This window comes from Lagopus muta, chromosome 6 (assembly GCF_023343835.1).
Source record: "Lagopus muta isolate bLagMut1 chromosome 6, bLagMut1 primary, whole genome shotgun sequence".
Classification (NCBI taxonomy): Eukaryota; Metazoa; Chordata; class Aves; order Galliformes; family Phasianidae; genus Lagopus; species Lagopus muta.
The window spans coordinates 14298729-14315918 of record NC_064438.1 but is presented as its reverse complement, the minus strand read 5'-3'; the positions used below and the strand labels follow the sequence as shown (position 1 = coordinate 14315918).

Sequence of the window (17190 nt, the reverse complement as noted above, 5' to 3'; positions counted from 1 at the left end):
CACTGTGTGTCAGTGGAGATGTGTTGCTGTCTCTTCTCGTGCTGCCAGATGTGATCATTTCATGAAAAGGTGGGCCATGCAGTCTGAATGGAGAGGTATCAGTGCTGTTATTTGTGTCGGATATGCCTTTGTTGGCAAATTGTTACTTATTTCAAGCTATGCCTGAGTGTTGGTGTGTTTCCTGGTGTGCTATGAGGGGTATATAGTGGAAAGAGCTCTTAAGGGCTCAGGAGATCTGTCTTCTTATCGCTCTTGGTATGGACTTTGTGTGGATACATTACCTCATGTGTCCTGTGCCTCTACTCCAGATGTGTAATGGAAGAAATGTATTTCCTTCTCTCTGTTGGAGACAGCAAGGCTCTCAAAAGCTTTGTGAATTGCACATCTAGCTAGCTGATACATGGCTATTTCCAGCTTGTTTAGAATAACTGTAACTGCTTGAAAAGAAGGGTATTTCTACATACTGTTTTTTTCTGCTTCAAATTTAAAGATTTTTTTCCTTTTTGTATTTTCAGAGAAAACCAAGAGAAAATGATTTATTTTCTTCTGCTTGACCGGAAGGAGAGATATCCTAGTCATGAAGATGAGGATCTTCCCCCTAGAAATGAAATAGGTACCAAAGAAATGATCTCTGTCACCATAAACCCATCTCAACTAGTACTTCTTTGCCCTTTTTCTTCTCATATCCTCAAACCTGAAACAGTTTACACCACTGGTGAGAATATGTGGCCAAAGGGGGGGCAGATGTGTTTTGTGATTAAACTCAAAGGCTTTGTTTTTCATGACATATCCATCTCAGCACAGAAACATCCGTGTTGGTCTTGAGCCAGAAGTCTTAAAAAATTTAATGCAGACCCACAAGCTACCTTTATGAAATCAGAGGAGGTTTAGGAGCAATGTAGTCTAGTGGTAGAATTTTCTAATTACTGATCTATGTGCAGTGTTGCAGAGATGCTTCTGGACTTCTATTAGTAAGACTATACCATTCATTACATTTCTACAAAGTTTTATGTGTACACATACTCCGTTGGAAGAATGAATAATATCACTTACCTGTTTATAGTACATACATTATAATGCCATGTTTTTAGATTACCTTAAAAGGATTTTAGAAGTTTAACACGCAGTAAGATTATATATATCTTATAAAGCTCCTGTGGTACCATTTTATTCCTGAATTGTTCTTTGTTAGTATTTTAAAATACTGCTGATCACCAAGGACTACATTAATATAGATAGACAACTGGAAAAATGCTCCCCTAAGGAGCTAACAGTGTAAGTGACTCGTGCTGTGCATACTGACAGAAGTTTAACTAATAAAGCATTAGTCACGTCTATCAGTGGCCCAAAATAGCATTTTTATATAGTAGAGTTGTGATTTGTAGGTCTTGTATTTCACTCATTTGAAGGCTAGTGCCAAAATGCTCTTTAACTGAAAAGCCTTTTATCTCCCAAGCCTACAGGACAGTGATATATTAAAGTGTAAGTTTGTTAATACTCAACTGAATTATTACATTATCAAAGTTCCAGGCTACTGGACCTGTAATTTTACAGAGAGATCTCATCTGAGGGGGATAAAATGGAAATTCTGATTCAGCCTGGTAGTTTTTTAAACTCTTACCTGGATGGAGCTGCAGAGAGCATGTCAGCAAGCATCTTGGCAAAGGGATAGATGTGCTTGCCACAGGTGATCTAGTCAAAAGTCCTTGCTTAGTGCAATTTGGCATCTTGCACTTCACTCATCAGCTTTTGACTCACACAGATTATCCTGCAATGTAATGACACCCTCTTATCTTAGATGTGCTTCACAGAATCACATAATGGCCAGGATTGGAAGGCACATCAAGATCATGAATCTCCAACTCAAATATGTATATGCTTCTGTCGTAAGAAAAGCAGGGTGACTAGTCTTCATATCCAGCACGTAACTGAATACACAGCTGTGTCTTTAATGCATCACATACATCTTTCCTCCACACGCCAAAGTATGTGATGAACAGAAGTGCTATTACCCACTCCTGGATTTATTTTTTTTTTTGTACAAGGGATGACGATGTTTTCCATCAGGGAAACATCACTCTGAATATATCAGTGTGCTGCATTGGCACATTTTAGACTCTGTACATTATTCTTTGAGTGTTTGTCAGTTGTCTTCCGTGTTCCACAGGAGCTTTCTACCTCCTCTGTTCACAGCAGTATCTCTGAGAACATGGGGCAAGTTTTAATTAAGAGCAGTCATGCTTCTGATGAGTATCTCATCGTTAGCCATTAGCAATGGCTTTGCACAAGCAGAGAAGAGCAGGGAAAAGGTAATGGATATAATATTAGCAGCTTGAAGAAACCACATTCATGAGAACTGTGCATTGCCTGAGTTCATGCCAAAAAAAAAAAAATCTAATTTTATTTTGCCTTTTCCTCCTTCTTTGCACATTAGACCATGGAGTGGATGGATGTGGGTAGAAATAAAGATTTGGCTGCATTAGACTAGCACTTTCTCTTCTGATATCTCTTTTGTATGCTTCAGCTATGTAAAGCTTTCTCAAAGGGTCAGAAGAGGGCCACCCTAACTGTCTTGTGAGTCCAGTTCTATTTTCTCTGAAAACAAGGAAATAAGAAATCTCTCAGTAAAATACATACGCATCAACTGATGTCTCCTTGAGCAAAAGGCTTACGTGGAGATTCTTAATAGAGCAGAGTAAAGGAGATTCAGCCAGAATAGCCATGTTAGGATGACATGCATAATCCAAACTCACAAACTGAACCTTTATTTTATGCCTTTCAAATGAATGGCTTTATGATTGGATTTTTACCTAGGCTCTTTCCCTGTAAAAATCCTTGAGAATGTCTTCACTTTTGTGATATGAAGTAAGAGGAAAATACATCTCCAGAACTACCATGTATCTAGACTGGGATTTGAATGGGTTTTTTTTGTTTCTCTGTGAAGCATTTCCAGAGACTCAAGAACAGAAGTGTGTGCACTGAAGATTTTCCTACTTTTAATTCCTGTACTGCTGCTAAATCTCCAACTGTTCTTATATGCCACCACTTCAGTCCTTATGAGAGGATGACTGTGTGCTTTAGTATCCTTAGATTTGACAGTGATGACAGACTTGGTACCCTGCGGTTTCTTACTTAAAGCCTTTGAAAAATATGTACAATACTTGCTGCCTTCAGTCATGTATAGTATAGGTTTGTAGCCAGTTTTAAAGAGGAATCAAGTACCACTATTAGAAGCTCTACCAAATTCGTACAAACTTTTGGATGTATTTTCCATCAAACCCATCAAACCCTGAATTGCTGTTGTTGAATTTATTGATGTACTTCACCACCTTCTCCTTTTGCTTATTTCCTCTCTTTCTTAGCTTAAAATACAGATTGGAAATCAGTATCTTGAGCAGCAGAGATTGATACTAAAGTATCATTTAGCTTGTTAGCAATATCCTTATCCTTCCTAATTGTCCTGCTGATTCCCATATAGTCTTTCTGGCTGCTATCCTTCTCTCAAGCTTTCTGTCAACAAAATACTGTTGTTCAGATCTTTGGCTCATTCCTCTTCAATTCCTTTTTATCTTGTTTCTATTGTCCACTTTGTATTTAGCCTAACCATCACTTTTGCATCACTTGGCTAAATTTCCATTTGGTAAAGTGTTTTGTTTTGAGCATGCATGGATGAAGTTGCCTTAAAAATTTTCTTTTCATATGCTGTTTCTCTTGCCATTTTCCTTCTTATTATTTATACTCTGTTATTAACTAACCTTGATACAGTCAGAGCTTACTCATCTCCTTTTTTTTTTTTATACTTTCTTCATCTTGCTCTTCTTTGGTCTATGTCATCTTCATCCCACTTCTTTCTTTTTAAGCTGCACTCTTCCCCTTTCCTTTATAGTGTCTGGTGGTATCCTTTCCCCTTTCCTTTAAGGTGGTATCCTTCTGTAAATCTTGTGTTAACTCTGTATAGGTAACAAACATTTTAATAGTTGTTCTGTAGGATAGATCATCCTTCGTTCTTTGTACATGTTTGGAGAGCAGGAGTTTGAAATGTCTGAACTTGTCCCAGGTCACTTTTGACTGGTTATGTGTGTGCAGCTCAAGTTTCCCAGTACAACTGTGTTGTTAGGTTTATCTACTCTGTTTTTCCTGTAACTTTATGCACTGTATGTTTTTCTTGCTAGTGTTTTCTACCACTTTTCTATTATTGAACATAGCTTGAAACAGAGTGAGATACAGTTATTCTTCTCTAACTCATTTTTAACACAATTATTACTATTAATACAAATAATACTTACATTATATGGTAATAGGTTCAGTTGCTATCACTGTATCATTTGCACTTGGGCTGTACTTGCTCGTGCTCATTGTTTCAAGAATAAACCCTGCCTTGAAGGAATCAAATTCTGAAAACCATGATGTGAGAGAGAGAATAAACAAGCAAATAGGCCAAGACTGAGGAGGGCAGAGTCATAAAAATAATATAATCTGGCTATGCAGTAATGATAGAGTTTTAGAAAGGAATCCTGGCAGAGAAAAAAGCCCTAGGGGGGCTGGATGCTGTGAGCTTCTTTGTAACTGCAGAGATGAAGGATGCTTTTTCTTAAGGGTAGTCACTCTCTGATAAAATTAAAAAGATGTCTATAAATACAAGCAGGCAATTCAAATAGTCCAACCAAAGCAAGGAAAATCCTTATTTATTTTTCTGCTTTACTCCTTTTTACTGTTCAGATGCCATTAGATATATTAGTATTAAAAGAACTCAACAAGTCTGTTTGGTTCCCTTTATCACCACAGAGGTGTGTATGGTTTGGCAAGTCACCTTGGACCAGTTGCTGTCATGCAGTTTGGTATCTAAAGACTATTTTCAGAGCAATTTAGGTGCTTCTCAGAGCTGCAGTAATTGTTTGTCTGCGCCTTTAGGAATGAAATGCCTTTAAGTATCTCATTCTTATAACTCGGTTTTCACTCAGCAAAGTGAAAGTAGCACTTCGATGCCTCATAGAAATGTTATACAATAAAGCACTTCAGTTGCTACAGCAGTAAAAGCAATATGATGACCTCTGAGATAGATTTCAGTAGCTTTCATCGGAGGTTTATCTCAGGTAGTCCAGAATGTTTAATTTGTAATGCTGAAGGAAGAAATGTGTAACACAGCAGGAAAAACCTGAAATCTAATACTGAAGATGCAAAAATAAGAGTATGTTTTCAGAGACTAATACAAGTCTGAATTTAGAGTGTATTTTTGTCCCTGTGTTACATTTAATCTAGCTAGCATGGGCATGGAAAGCAAGCTAAAGAAACCTGAGTACATATCCAGGATCCCTGGATGGCATACCCTTTGGCTAATAGCTTCTGCTGTAGCCCATGCTATTATCTTGTTATTACTGTTATCAGCTTTGTAAGGTAATCTGTGCAGTCTGTGCTTTGGTCATACCTTTATTTTACAGTGCTCATACATTCAGTAGTAATACTCTTCCTCTCTGCAGATGGATTGCAACTTACGTTTTAATGCTTGTAGTTTTGGAAGAGAGTGCAAATGTTCATCTCCAGGATAACTGTCTGTAGGGGAAGTGTGAGAGTGAGATCTTTGAGAGAGGATTTAGCCAACCTGTGTGAGGTAAGTCACGGCCGAATTCAGCTGACAGTGTTTTCTTTTCATAAAGATCCCCCCAGGAAGCGTGTGGACTCCCCAATGCTGAACAGGCATGGGAAGCGGCGACCAGAAAGGAAGTCGATGGAGGTTCTCAGTGTGACAGATGGCGGCTCCCCCGTCCCTGCTCGCAGAGCTATTGAAATGGCACAACATGGACAGAGGTGGGTCCCTCCTTTACCTGGGAGCTGAGAGTCCCTCCTGTCTGGGTTTGTTGCCCTCTTACATGTCATACATACAGAGGAGCTGTGGAGCCCTTCTATTCACAGCAGCACTCATAACAACTTCCAAGCGTACTTACAATGTGATCTGGCAGCCAGCAGTGCTCATTCACACAGGAACAGAAGTCCTGCCAGGAATTTAAGATTTCTGTTCACTTGCAGCTATTGTTCAGGAAACTGCTGTGTCCTCTGGGCAAAATTCATCTCACCTCATTTTAATTGTTCAGAATGTAGGGATTCAGTCTAAGCTAGGTATACAGGCTGTCACTGTAGGCACTGGGGACAGATGAAGTCTTTGGAAGATCTCAGATATGTATGTGCTGTTCCAGCAATCTTAGATGGGATAAATTAAGCTCTAGTTGTTCTCCTCTGTCTCCATAGCCTATGGCAGGAATCTAAATGATGATGCTTTTGGATTAGGTGCTAAGTTCTTAGGCACTTGAAGTTAAATGGTATGAACTTCATCCTCTACACTGTTAGAATAGGTGGAGTTTGGAAAGCCCTGTGCAGGCATCTGTGGGTACCTTTGAAATGTACTGTCAGGGCTGATATGCATCCCACCCACATAAATTACCATGTCTGTAAATTGTTAAAATTCATGTAATTTTACCTCTTTTCTCTGAAAGTATTATCGTTGTGGAGAGACAGCAGAAGAAAATGATGTTTCCTCAAGGCAGGTTCTGATGAAATAAGTGAACTGTGGAAGTTCACTTATGTGAACCATGGGAGTTGCTTCCTCAGTCACTATGTCTATCCTAAAGGAAGCACATGCATTTGGATTTACGCTTGTATAAATCAGTCAGTCTTAAAGAACACTTAACACTTCACGTATATATATGCTGATGATGCTATAACTTCTGTTTCAGCTTTATGACGTGATTATTTTTGTCTAGCTATTAAGATCTGCTCAAAATGAGCTTGTTGTGCCTGCTCAGAAACTCCCTGTGCTGACTGAAAACTGGATGAAGTGAAACTGGATGAAATGGAATAATTTCCAGTCCAGAGACCCCTAGAATTGCTAGAAAGTTTTGCTGGCAACTGTTAACATTCTGCCTACAGTGAGGAGAAAGTGATTTTCAGGATCTTTCCAGGACTTATTTCAGCCTGGATATATGGTCTTGAGGTAGACTGCCAGAAAGATTTTTCGCTGTAGTGGAGGTTGGAAACCTGACTTTCAGTGTGTGGTTTGTTTTGATATTTAATGTTTGGGTTAAGGAAATGTTCAGGTCAGCGTGTACTCTTAAATGTTCCTGGTAGGCCTCAAAGTGATAAGGATGAAGATGACACTGACAAACAGTTGCTTACTCCTTATTCAACTTTCTGTATTTAATCTAGTACCTGGTAGATGTACAAGCCATAAATTGCCCAGAGAGGAGCCAGACAGAGGTGAATCACTTTCCCCCACCCCAAAGCTGCCTGTGAGTTGTACTCTGCAGCTGTTTGCAGTAACTGTCCAACTGGGCAAGACAAATAGGAAGCGGTGAGATGAACAATTGAGGATAATAATCCAGTCTTGTTCAACCAGCCTAGAATGTATTTGATTGATTCTGAGATTTTCTGGGGTCTGAAACCTTCCATCTCTCAGCTTTGCCTTTGAATTTGGAAATGCCGAAGAAGCAAAATTGTGTCTCATTATACTTTTGCTTTTAAATATCTCACTTAATTCTGGATGAGAAATTATTGGAAGTCAAAGGTCTGAGATGAGTGCACAGCACTGGAGGTACACATCCAGGTGACAGGAGTAAGAAGAGTTTTGGCTTTAAGGAGGAAGTAAAACCTTCCAGCCACAAAAGAGATATAGGGAAATTCATACCACACAACACATGGTTGGACACAGGGTGTGATTGAGGGTGGAGGAAGGGATGTAATAACACCATGATTGATGATAATGAGCTTGGCAGTCCTTGTTTTGGAAGGGGTTGATGGGAAGATAGTATTTTACTCCATGTCTGAGCTTCCATAACTCATACCATTCCACTTCCACAGATGACAATGGCACATATTGTGTTGCTGGCAGCACAGTCTTTTATAACATGAACTGGCTTCATTAACAAACACCACTGCATAGGGATTGTCTGGGGACGATGCATTGCTGATGGGGCACCATCTGTCAGAGCAGTCAGTAACAAAAAGACAAGTGCCTTCCTCCAGGACTGAAGGATTTTTAGTGGCCAGCAGCATATTATTTTCCATGAAATGACCCACTGAGAGTGGATTTTACAGTGCTAGATATCAGATCCCAGGATTGGATGCTTTTTTTAAGAATGACATTCTTTGGTCTGGATAGAAGACTGTTTAGTGCTTTTGTCCTATAATACTAGGAAGACAGGGAGGTGGACTGTGGAAACAGGCCTCCCGTTTAGACACAAATGGCCAGTACAAACGTCTGGAGACACAGAGCTATTGCTTCTTTCTTCAGATAACCAGTGGGCAGACTCTTCTGACCATGAGCAGAACACACCCATGTGTCATGATTTAGTCCCATGTCCTTTTTCCCAGTAATAAGCAGATGTTTTGTTGCAAAAAGGGGATTCAAGTTATAGCTTCTGATTTTATGTATCTGTGTGATGAGCTTGCTTTTGGTAACCAAGTGGGGACTCTACAAGCATTTGGTCTGGGCTTGTTTAAGGGCACATCTTTCTACTGATATTTGAAACTTGGCAGCTTTGAGCCAAGCAGGCTGAGAAAGTGTTAGGTGAAAAACATAGACAGTTAGTGGCTTAGTTCTGAATAATGTATAGGAAGAATTCAATACAAACACTGCTTTTTGAGCTTGCTGACACCCTGAAATATTTGTGCTGACCTTTGCAAGTGGTCTCCAGTGGATCTTTGACTGTGAATGACAAAATTAGTGTGCACAGACACCTGATACTTGGTTTTCCCTGCTAGTTGTCCACCTAGCAGGTTCATAGTGGCATCTTACTTGATTCTGCTTTTGTACTATTTCATTGTATCGTCAAAAGAAAAGAGGTAGATTCTGAGCTTACTTTAATACCAGCTAATTCGTCCCTTGGGCCAAAATCATACAGATAAAGGAGAATTCTGTGGGAACAAGAATCCTTTGGGGATATACCAGAAATTTTCAGCAGCTCTACTGGAAAAATCCAAAACCTGTTCTAAAATGGGCTTTATTCATTTTTTTTCTGGTTATTGAAGTAGATAGCTTGTGTGAAAAATCAGCTAACATTAGGAAGCTGTGTTCTGTGAAACAGTGAAGCATATCATGGAGCACTCCCCTTTTAGCAAAGCATAAGGAATTTTGCTTTTAAGCTTCAGGAATTCAGACCTAAGATATGGGAAAGAGAGTTGGGAGTAAGTGGTACAGGGGCCTAATGGCCTAATTTAAACCCTTTCCCAGGTTGTGCTTACTGTTGAGATCTTCTAGAGAAATCTGAGTAATGTGTGCTTTTGCTATTTGTGCCTTGAGGCATGTTCTGTATGCCCTGGACAGTGTGATAAAAGTAGATTGTATCTGGGTTTTCAACTAGATAAAGAAGAGCAGGGTTTACAAGTATGTTTGGGGGAAGTCATCTTAGACCTCAGAAGTCAAGGGGAGATAATGAACTTCAGCTCTCTGTAGGCCTAGCCCATAGCTGTAAAGTAAAAGAAACTTTTCAGAACATTGCTTAAAAAGGGGAGGATGGGTTGGGGGGCTGGGTGTCCAGCATTGCTTCAGGTGACTCTCTTTTATAAATGTCCACACTAGTAACTCTGTTTTCTCGCTTTGTTCCTGCCATAGTAAAACAATGTTCAGTAAAAGCCTGGATATCTCTGAAGCCAATCCCAAATTCAACAAAGAAGAAAGGTATATAAACACTGACAATATGTTCCTCTCCTCTACCTCACTGCTTAGACCTTAAAGATGCAGTACTTACCTTCTCTGTATGGGGACATAGCTGTTCCTTCTTAGAAAGAAACAAAGAGAGTGGGATATTTACTGGCCCCACTACATACAGTTTTGTACAATGCCTTACATTTGAGGCTATCCCCAATGCAGCCTGTGACTATACTATTTTCCCCACTACAGTGTTATCGTGTTGCTACTAGTTCAGTTCTGCCATGAGTTAGGATGCCTAAGCTAGAATATGTATTTGCTAGAACTGCTCTGGGAAAGGCTGGAGCTAGGAGAGCCAGGAGTGCTCCATTCTCAGCACTAGAAACAGCAGTACAACCAAGTCAGCAAGAGCAATAGTAGGAGATGTTGAGAATCCTGTCTGATTTGAGCAAAAAATTAAGTACCTCTAGGTAAGGGACAAACTCTTTAAGACTGTCCTGGCTGCATCAGAGAACATGAGGAAAAGGTGATTGAAAGAGGGGGCTTTTGGAGGATGATTCCAGTCTGACAGTCTAACAGATGCTGAAGAGTAAGAAAAAGAGTAACTCCCAACTATGAATAGAGGCACAGTGGAAGACATACAGTTCATTAGATTTAAGGTCTCATGTGGCACCCCAGACTTATGATGAGGTTGTTGGTGGACGTAGAATTCCTAAAATTCTGGTCTTAGAGTAAGAGAATTCTTCTCTGATGTCAAAAGCTGTCATCCCAGTGGATAATTCTTCATCATAATGTAATGTTCATACGTTTTGGACAAGCAGCCTATCCAAAATCGGCAGCTAAATACTTAGTTCCATATGATTCAAAAGAAGTGGTGAATTCCTTAAAGGAACCAGCCTTAGGACTCAGCTAGCCATTTTTCTTTCCATTTTTCCCTTCATAGCCTTTCTACTTAAAGATAAAAGCGGTGTTTGAGCTAAGGAAGACTTACAGGATGTAAAGACAGTCTCTGTTTTGGCCTTTTGCAGACTGAGTCCTTTGTGAGCAGTGTTTCAAACCTTGAACATGCCACAGTGAAGTTCGAATACCTTGCACGCACATGATTGTCCATCATGTATGTAAGGCACCTTTAAGATGGCAACCTAAGTACAAGAATTGTACCCAAACCATTAGAAAACTCATAGTTTCATAGCCATAAAAGAATAGTGGTTACGTAGGCTTTAGTGGATGAGTTTTCCTCAGACTGATACATGTTCCTCTCTCCGATTCCCCCTGTATGTAGATTGTATTCTTGAATGTGTCACTTCTTGCATTAGCATTTAGTGTGAAACTACTCCAAAGACTAGCTCTTTCACAGTAATTAGAAGTCAGGTTCAGTAAGAGAGGTGCCTTTACATCTGTGGTTTGAGAAGGGTCCTTCAGATGTCATCATCCCTCTGTACTTCTCTAGCAGCTGTTAGGCTGTGTTAGGAGCAGAGGAGGTGACTCTTCAGTAGCCACTGGGGGAACTCCTTATGTACATGCAGGCACTTTGTGTTCCCCCTCAAAGGTATTTTTTTTCAGAGTACAGGAGAAGGGTAGGGCAGTCACAAGGATCACTTGTGGCCCCTCCTCACTGAAAGGCCAGGCTGATTTTTGAAAGATCACATTCGCTGTTCTCTCACCTTCCTCTCCCTCTTAGCAGTTAGGATGAGGGACCTCAGTGGCATGAAAATTAGAGGAACTGAATTCTACATCTGTGTACAGCTACAAGAAGGGAAGGGATAGGCAGTGAAGAGATCCCCAGCCAAATGAGGACAACTAATCCTGATGGCCATTAAATTTTTGTTCAGCATTTAATTATCCAACTTTATGACGTCTTTTTTAAAGGAATACTGCATCTTTAAGGGTCCCTTCCCTCTAGATGCACATGGTTGTCTTAGTAGCTGAGGCCACTGTCCCTTTCTCTTTCTTTCTTTCTGACTTTCACCCCCCTCTTTCAGCGCTTCTCTTCTTCTGTATCTGGGTTGCTGCAGCTCCGTAGTTCACTTGCTTCAATATTGTAGGGAATGCACATGTCTGCGCTTCTGGGTCTATTGTGTCCTGGGATTGTCAATTTTTTTTGAACCTCATTTGCCTCTTCCTTTTCCCTATTGTCAACTTGCTTTCCATTCTCTTTGTTAACCTCCTAAGTGCCTTCCCCGTTGGGAAAATGACTTGAAAGAAAAATGAATCAACTTTATTGCACCCATTCTATTTGCATTTTAATATTCTGCATGTTTGGGTATGGGTGTATTTGCTGTATAAATATACACACACGTTCCATTATACAATGGGTGTCAATTTGTTCTTCTCAGTTCATCACTGCAGGTAGATTTGTACTGGTCCAATTGAGGACAGCATTCATCCCTAAATATATACAATGTATATGTATTTGTATATATATGAATGAGATCTTAACCAAATTTGCACCCCACGCCAAAATACAAATGGAGTATCACTCAAGCACATGAAAAAGAACTTACTATAATGCTTCTTTCCACTTCTCTATTGATGCATAGCACAACTTTTTCTTTCTGTTCTAACTGTGTTTTAATTTTAACTTTCCTCAAAAGTACCTTGTGTTGCCTAGCCCAGCATTTGCAATGTTCTTGTATTCGGAAGCATGGCTAGTTGCACTGAGTAGGAAACTGTGAAATCTACTGGGCATATATTAAATTTGGCATTTCTGTTGGTGACCGTCTTGTGGAAAATGGATTTTCCTCACCCAGCCAGAGGTAACTCTGGCAGCTTGGGAGCCTGTTACTGAAAATGGAGAGAGAGAAAAAAACAAAAGAGAGAGAGGAAAAAATCACAGCATCTGCCTTAAAAATTATTTGGTTTAATAACACACCAGGTGTTCTTTATTCCTAATTAATCTTTGTTAATCTGAAAAAGTGGTGATGCTTTCTTGAGTTTCCGTACCCTCACCCCTACAAACTTGATAACCTGACTATTCTTTCCTATTTTGAGTGCTTTGGTTACTGGTGAAAAAAAGAATCTTGAAGTTTTTGATTGTCCCTTGGCATCAAAGTCAATGTGTCAGATATTCATTCTGCCTTTAAAGCTGCTGTTTCGGACTCTTTTCAGCACAGCATTGATTTATTCTCCGTTCACATTTGAAAGATTTCCCTTGCAACCTTTAAGAGCCAGAGTCTGAATTTATTTTAAATGAAAAATGAGATCCTGGAGCACAAGATAGCATCCACAGAGATAAGTGCTGGGTTGCTGAGCTGGTATGCTCTAGGTGATCTGAATTCCTGACTCTAAGACCGTCATGACTAATAAGCCAGTAACAAAGCAGATTCACAGCTTGAGCTACAGTCTTGTACCCTGGGCTCCCAAGCTGGCTCAGAAATGCATGCTTTAATAACCAATAAGTTTCACAGTTCATTCATGGCAAAAAAAGTACTTCTTACCAGGCCAGCTTGGGGGACAGAGGGACACTACATTGAGCAAAAAGGAGACAAAAAGGAGACAATTTCCTTTATAACAGTTTGTTATAACTGTGACTTATGTCAGAGTCAGAAAAGAAATTCAGCATAACATCTGATCCCCGTTGCTCTGCTGACTGCTCTCATTGGGATTTGGCTGGAAAGGTTTTTTTACAGCCTTAGAACGTCCCTCTCCATATTCCCCAGTGCCAAAGTTGGGTGTGTCTGCATTATTGTGAGCAGGACAGAAGTTATTTTCTAGTGAATCAAACTGTCCCCCTCGTGTTCCTGGTTTCTGAAGATGTAGGCACCTGTGGCAATAATTATGACCGTGCAGTTCTCCGAACAGTATTTCACTCTGCTTTTCCTACTCTTCTCTCCACCTGCTTCCACATCCCCCTCTTTCTCTTTCTTTCTCTTTGCCTTCTCTCTTCATTTTCTCTTTCCAAGGATGGCGAGTGCTGATCCATTGGGGTAAGCTCTAGTTTTGGATTATTCCTGTTGTGGGACCTGTTATGACTCGTAGAGAAATTTCTCATTTGCACTTTACAAATACAATACAAGTGGATACAGTTCAGAGAATGAGACTTCTCAGCAGGGAGATAGAGAGAGATGTGGGAAGAAGCATTTTTGGTGCTTTTGTGTGTGTTTGTGTGCTTTTAAGTTGGAGTTACACTCCATATAGCTTAGTTTGGGGTTCTTTTTTGTTCTCTTGTCTGTATGTTTCAATGTCTGTGAGCACACAGAACTAATCTCAGACACTGTGTAGGTACCAAAATACCTGAGAATATCTCCCCCTTCTCTTTTTGTATCTTCTTGATACCTTCCAGTTAACTTTGATCCTAATTTATCCTTTTCTCTTTCTTTTTTTTTTTTCCTTTTTTTTTTTTTTCTAAAATAAAAATAAAGCTCAGTCCCATCTGTGTTATCAAAAAAAGTACTGGGTATTTTCTCTCTTTTGAGTATAGATTTTCTTAGGAAGTGAGCAGATGGCCCTAAACAAGATATATGTTCAAAGCTCTTTATTTTCAATTTTCAATAAAGAGAATAGAGGTACAATTAGAAATGCAGTCCCACTTTGAATTAGATTTCCATTTATAAATTCTTAACATAAGGGGAACATTTAATAATAAATGATTTAATAAAAATGTTGTAATAGATCACTACAAACTACAGTAAAAGCTTATGAGAAGGTACAAACTGAGAGGGCTAATTAGCACCAGTAATATTTATATTCATACAGCATTTTTATAACATGCTTTACGATTAATTAATTCTTTCTAAACCATTTATAAATGATTATCATGCAGTATGATTGGCCGGTTAAGGTTGTTTAACATCACCTTCCTTGTGTGCTGGAAGGAAGAAGAAGAGGTGTGTTATCAACACCTGCAGTCAAAAATCACTGCGTGCTTTTTGTAAGGGCTTCATCTTCCCAAAGGGTATTACTATGAGTAGAGCTTCTGACATAAGCAGAAGTATGTTAAGACTTAACGTCTTATGGTTGGTATTGTTTGGACAGTTGGGACTGTAAGACAGAATAGCATTAGAAGTAGTCTATTCTTACTCAGCATCAGGAAGCAAGGAACTACAGTTTGCATTTTTTGGACACCCAAGAACAGAAGTGATGAAATGTAATACACAGTGCCTGAATGTTCACTATTGCTTATTAATTTGGGTAGTTTTCAGGGGTTTCATACCCCAAACTGCACTTTACAATTTTTTATTTTTACTTGAGTGATCAAGCAAAGAGGAGTATCAAATGCCACCCAATTTATGCTCTAAACAAACAAAAATTGGCCGGATATTTTGGCTATGCCTTACAAAACTATGCACAGAATCAAACCAACTCAAAATTTTGAAGGCATTTCACCCAGGGGCACAAGTCAGATGCATTACTGCACGCTGCATGCATGCTGCAGGCTCTCCTTCTTGGAAGCATGGCTCCAGCTTGACCAGCTAAAAGACTGTATTCAGCATCCTAGTAAAACTGTGCTATGAAAGCAAGTTCTGCTGGGACTGCAACAAGGTACCCAACTCACTTTTTATTGTAGGAAAAATTTCTGTGAGGTGGTTATTCAAAGATGAAACAAATGCCAAATCTGACCCAAATGTTTAATGCTGGCTGCAAAGCCTATGCACTTTATTGGTGTATACAAGGTGATGCACTGTTCAAAGCACTTGAAAATTAATCTGAGTGAAGGGCTATGTAGAGGTGCTCTGCACTGTGCTATGTGTGTACTGTGGTTAGCAGATCAGCTGCTTTTTCTTCCTTCTTGTGCTTACACCTCAACAGTGTCAGGCTTCAGCCCTGGGTTCTTAGAGCTCACAAGAAACGGCAGTTCTCTTAAACCAGCTGGAAACTGGATTCCAGCTCCTTGGGTTTACCAGTAAGAGACCAACTGATCTAACACAAATTGGGCCTTACGTTGTAGCAGCTGACTAAAATGAGTAAAAACATGCTTTAAAACAAAGGTCCTTGTAATTGAAGTATCAAATAGATTGAATAAGGTATAAAGGCATCGCATATATGAGCTACAGCCCGCACATGCTCATTTCTTTTCAGTGCTTGGCCTCTTTCTTTCATAGCTCAGATGTCTCCTGCTTATTGTCTGTCTTTGAGATGGGAGGAATAGCCCACGATGATTTCAGTACCCACCATATGTTTAGAGTGCTCTCTGTGGCTGCCACTACCTAGAACTTGCGTCTAGATCCCTAAAGATGGATTTATTTTCATTTCCTCCCTCCATGTTTGACAAACCAATTATGACACTATTGATGGGACTTGAGTCTCCTCTTGGGTCCCTAATGTGGCAGTTGTGTTTGAGGGAATGCTCTTTGACTGAGCAACTGCATTAACTTTTCTGTTTGTTTTTTCAACAACTTTTTGATGGCTTCCATTGAGTTAATGCCCAAGCAGACAGCAGTGCAAAACACAGAGCAAAATGAGTCACACACGATGTTCATAGATTCCTAGATTGTTGCGTGCAGTAGTAAGCTATTGGAATAACTACACATTTCATACTTCCAATGACATTTAATGCCTGTAGAGTAACCTCTGAGGAGGTTGCTCACTAATAGATATCTCCTGTTAAATACGCTTAGTGTGTAGCCATAAGAATGTAAGATGATTTCATATTTTTCTCCTTTTTCCACATGTAACATCATCCAGGGTCTGCCATACTAATGTGCTGCCTGTACAGCTTCATACCTTTATTTTCTGGTGAGGGGGATACAGATGTAAATTCTCTCTGTTCTCATTGCAGCATTTCAGCATAATGCAACTTTTTCATTACTTTCTTTTGGCCCTGTCCCAGTTCTGTCCACCTGACTCTGAGATACAGGAGCAGTGCGTTTGTTTGTTTGTTTGTTTGTTTTAAAATGAATTCCAGCATTTCCTAGCTAGGGTGATCTCGATGGGAGGAAAAATCTCTCATTTTTGCTTGTTGGCATTTTTGTACTGGAGTGTAGAAACTGCTGCTGTTCTGAGTTCTTATAGCCAGCTTGGAAACTGTGTCACATTTGTAAAGGTAAATTCTGCAGGATTTATTAAATTGCAGAAGATGCAAGGAAGAAATTCTCAGTTTGGCTGTTATATTCCATATCAACATGTTCTTGTAAAAGGGAAAAGTTTTGATAATGTACAACTCTCTTTTCACCCCAGCACTTAAAATTAACCCAGGGTTCTTTAAGCTCTTCCTACTGCTCCTCTATACAATTTCCAGTGTGGACAAACTAAGATTTGCTATAAGACCTAAGACCTACGTCTTATATATTTTTGCATGTAAATCAGCAACAGAAATAAAATTTGTTTGATAGCAGTCATGTGGATAGTAAATGCATTTCTAGGAGGATATCACACTAACTCTCTCTTCTGTCCCCTACCTCAGGCTCCTAGGCTGGATGAAAACACAGTACACAACAACTCTTTTTTCAAATATTGCTTCCAATAAGGAACTGGGAGTTGGGAGGGTGGGACTGCCGTGTTTTGTCCTCCATGTGTGTGATCATTTTTGTAAAAAAATAGAAGGCAGTGGGGTTGGGAGGGGAGAATTCAGGACTTGGAAACATCTGATTGCAAAGAGGAAATAGCAGATTGGA

General features: G+C 39.7%; 1 protein-coding gene across 1 annotated transcript in view; it reads left to right on the top strand.

Annotated features, from left to right (window-relative positions):
* BRSK2 (BR serine/threonine kinase 2) overlaps positions 1-17190 on the top strand; it is a 304802-nt gene that overhangs the window by 252359 nt on the left and 35253 nt on the right. The window contains exons 16-19 of the mRNA XM_048948874.1: positions 516-613; positions 5655-5805; positions 9602-9667; positions 13540-13563. Coding sequence (XP_048804831.1) covers positions 516-613; positions 5655-5805; positions 9602-9667; positions 13540-13563 — 339 coding nt within the window. The remainder of the gene's footprint in view (positions 1-515; positions 614-5654; positions 5806-9601; positions 9668-13539; positions 13564-17190) is intronic.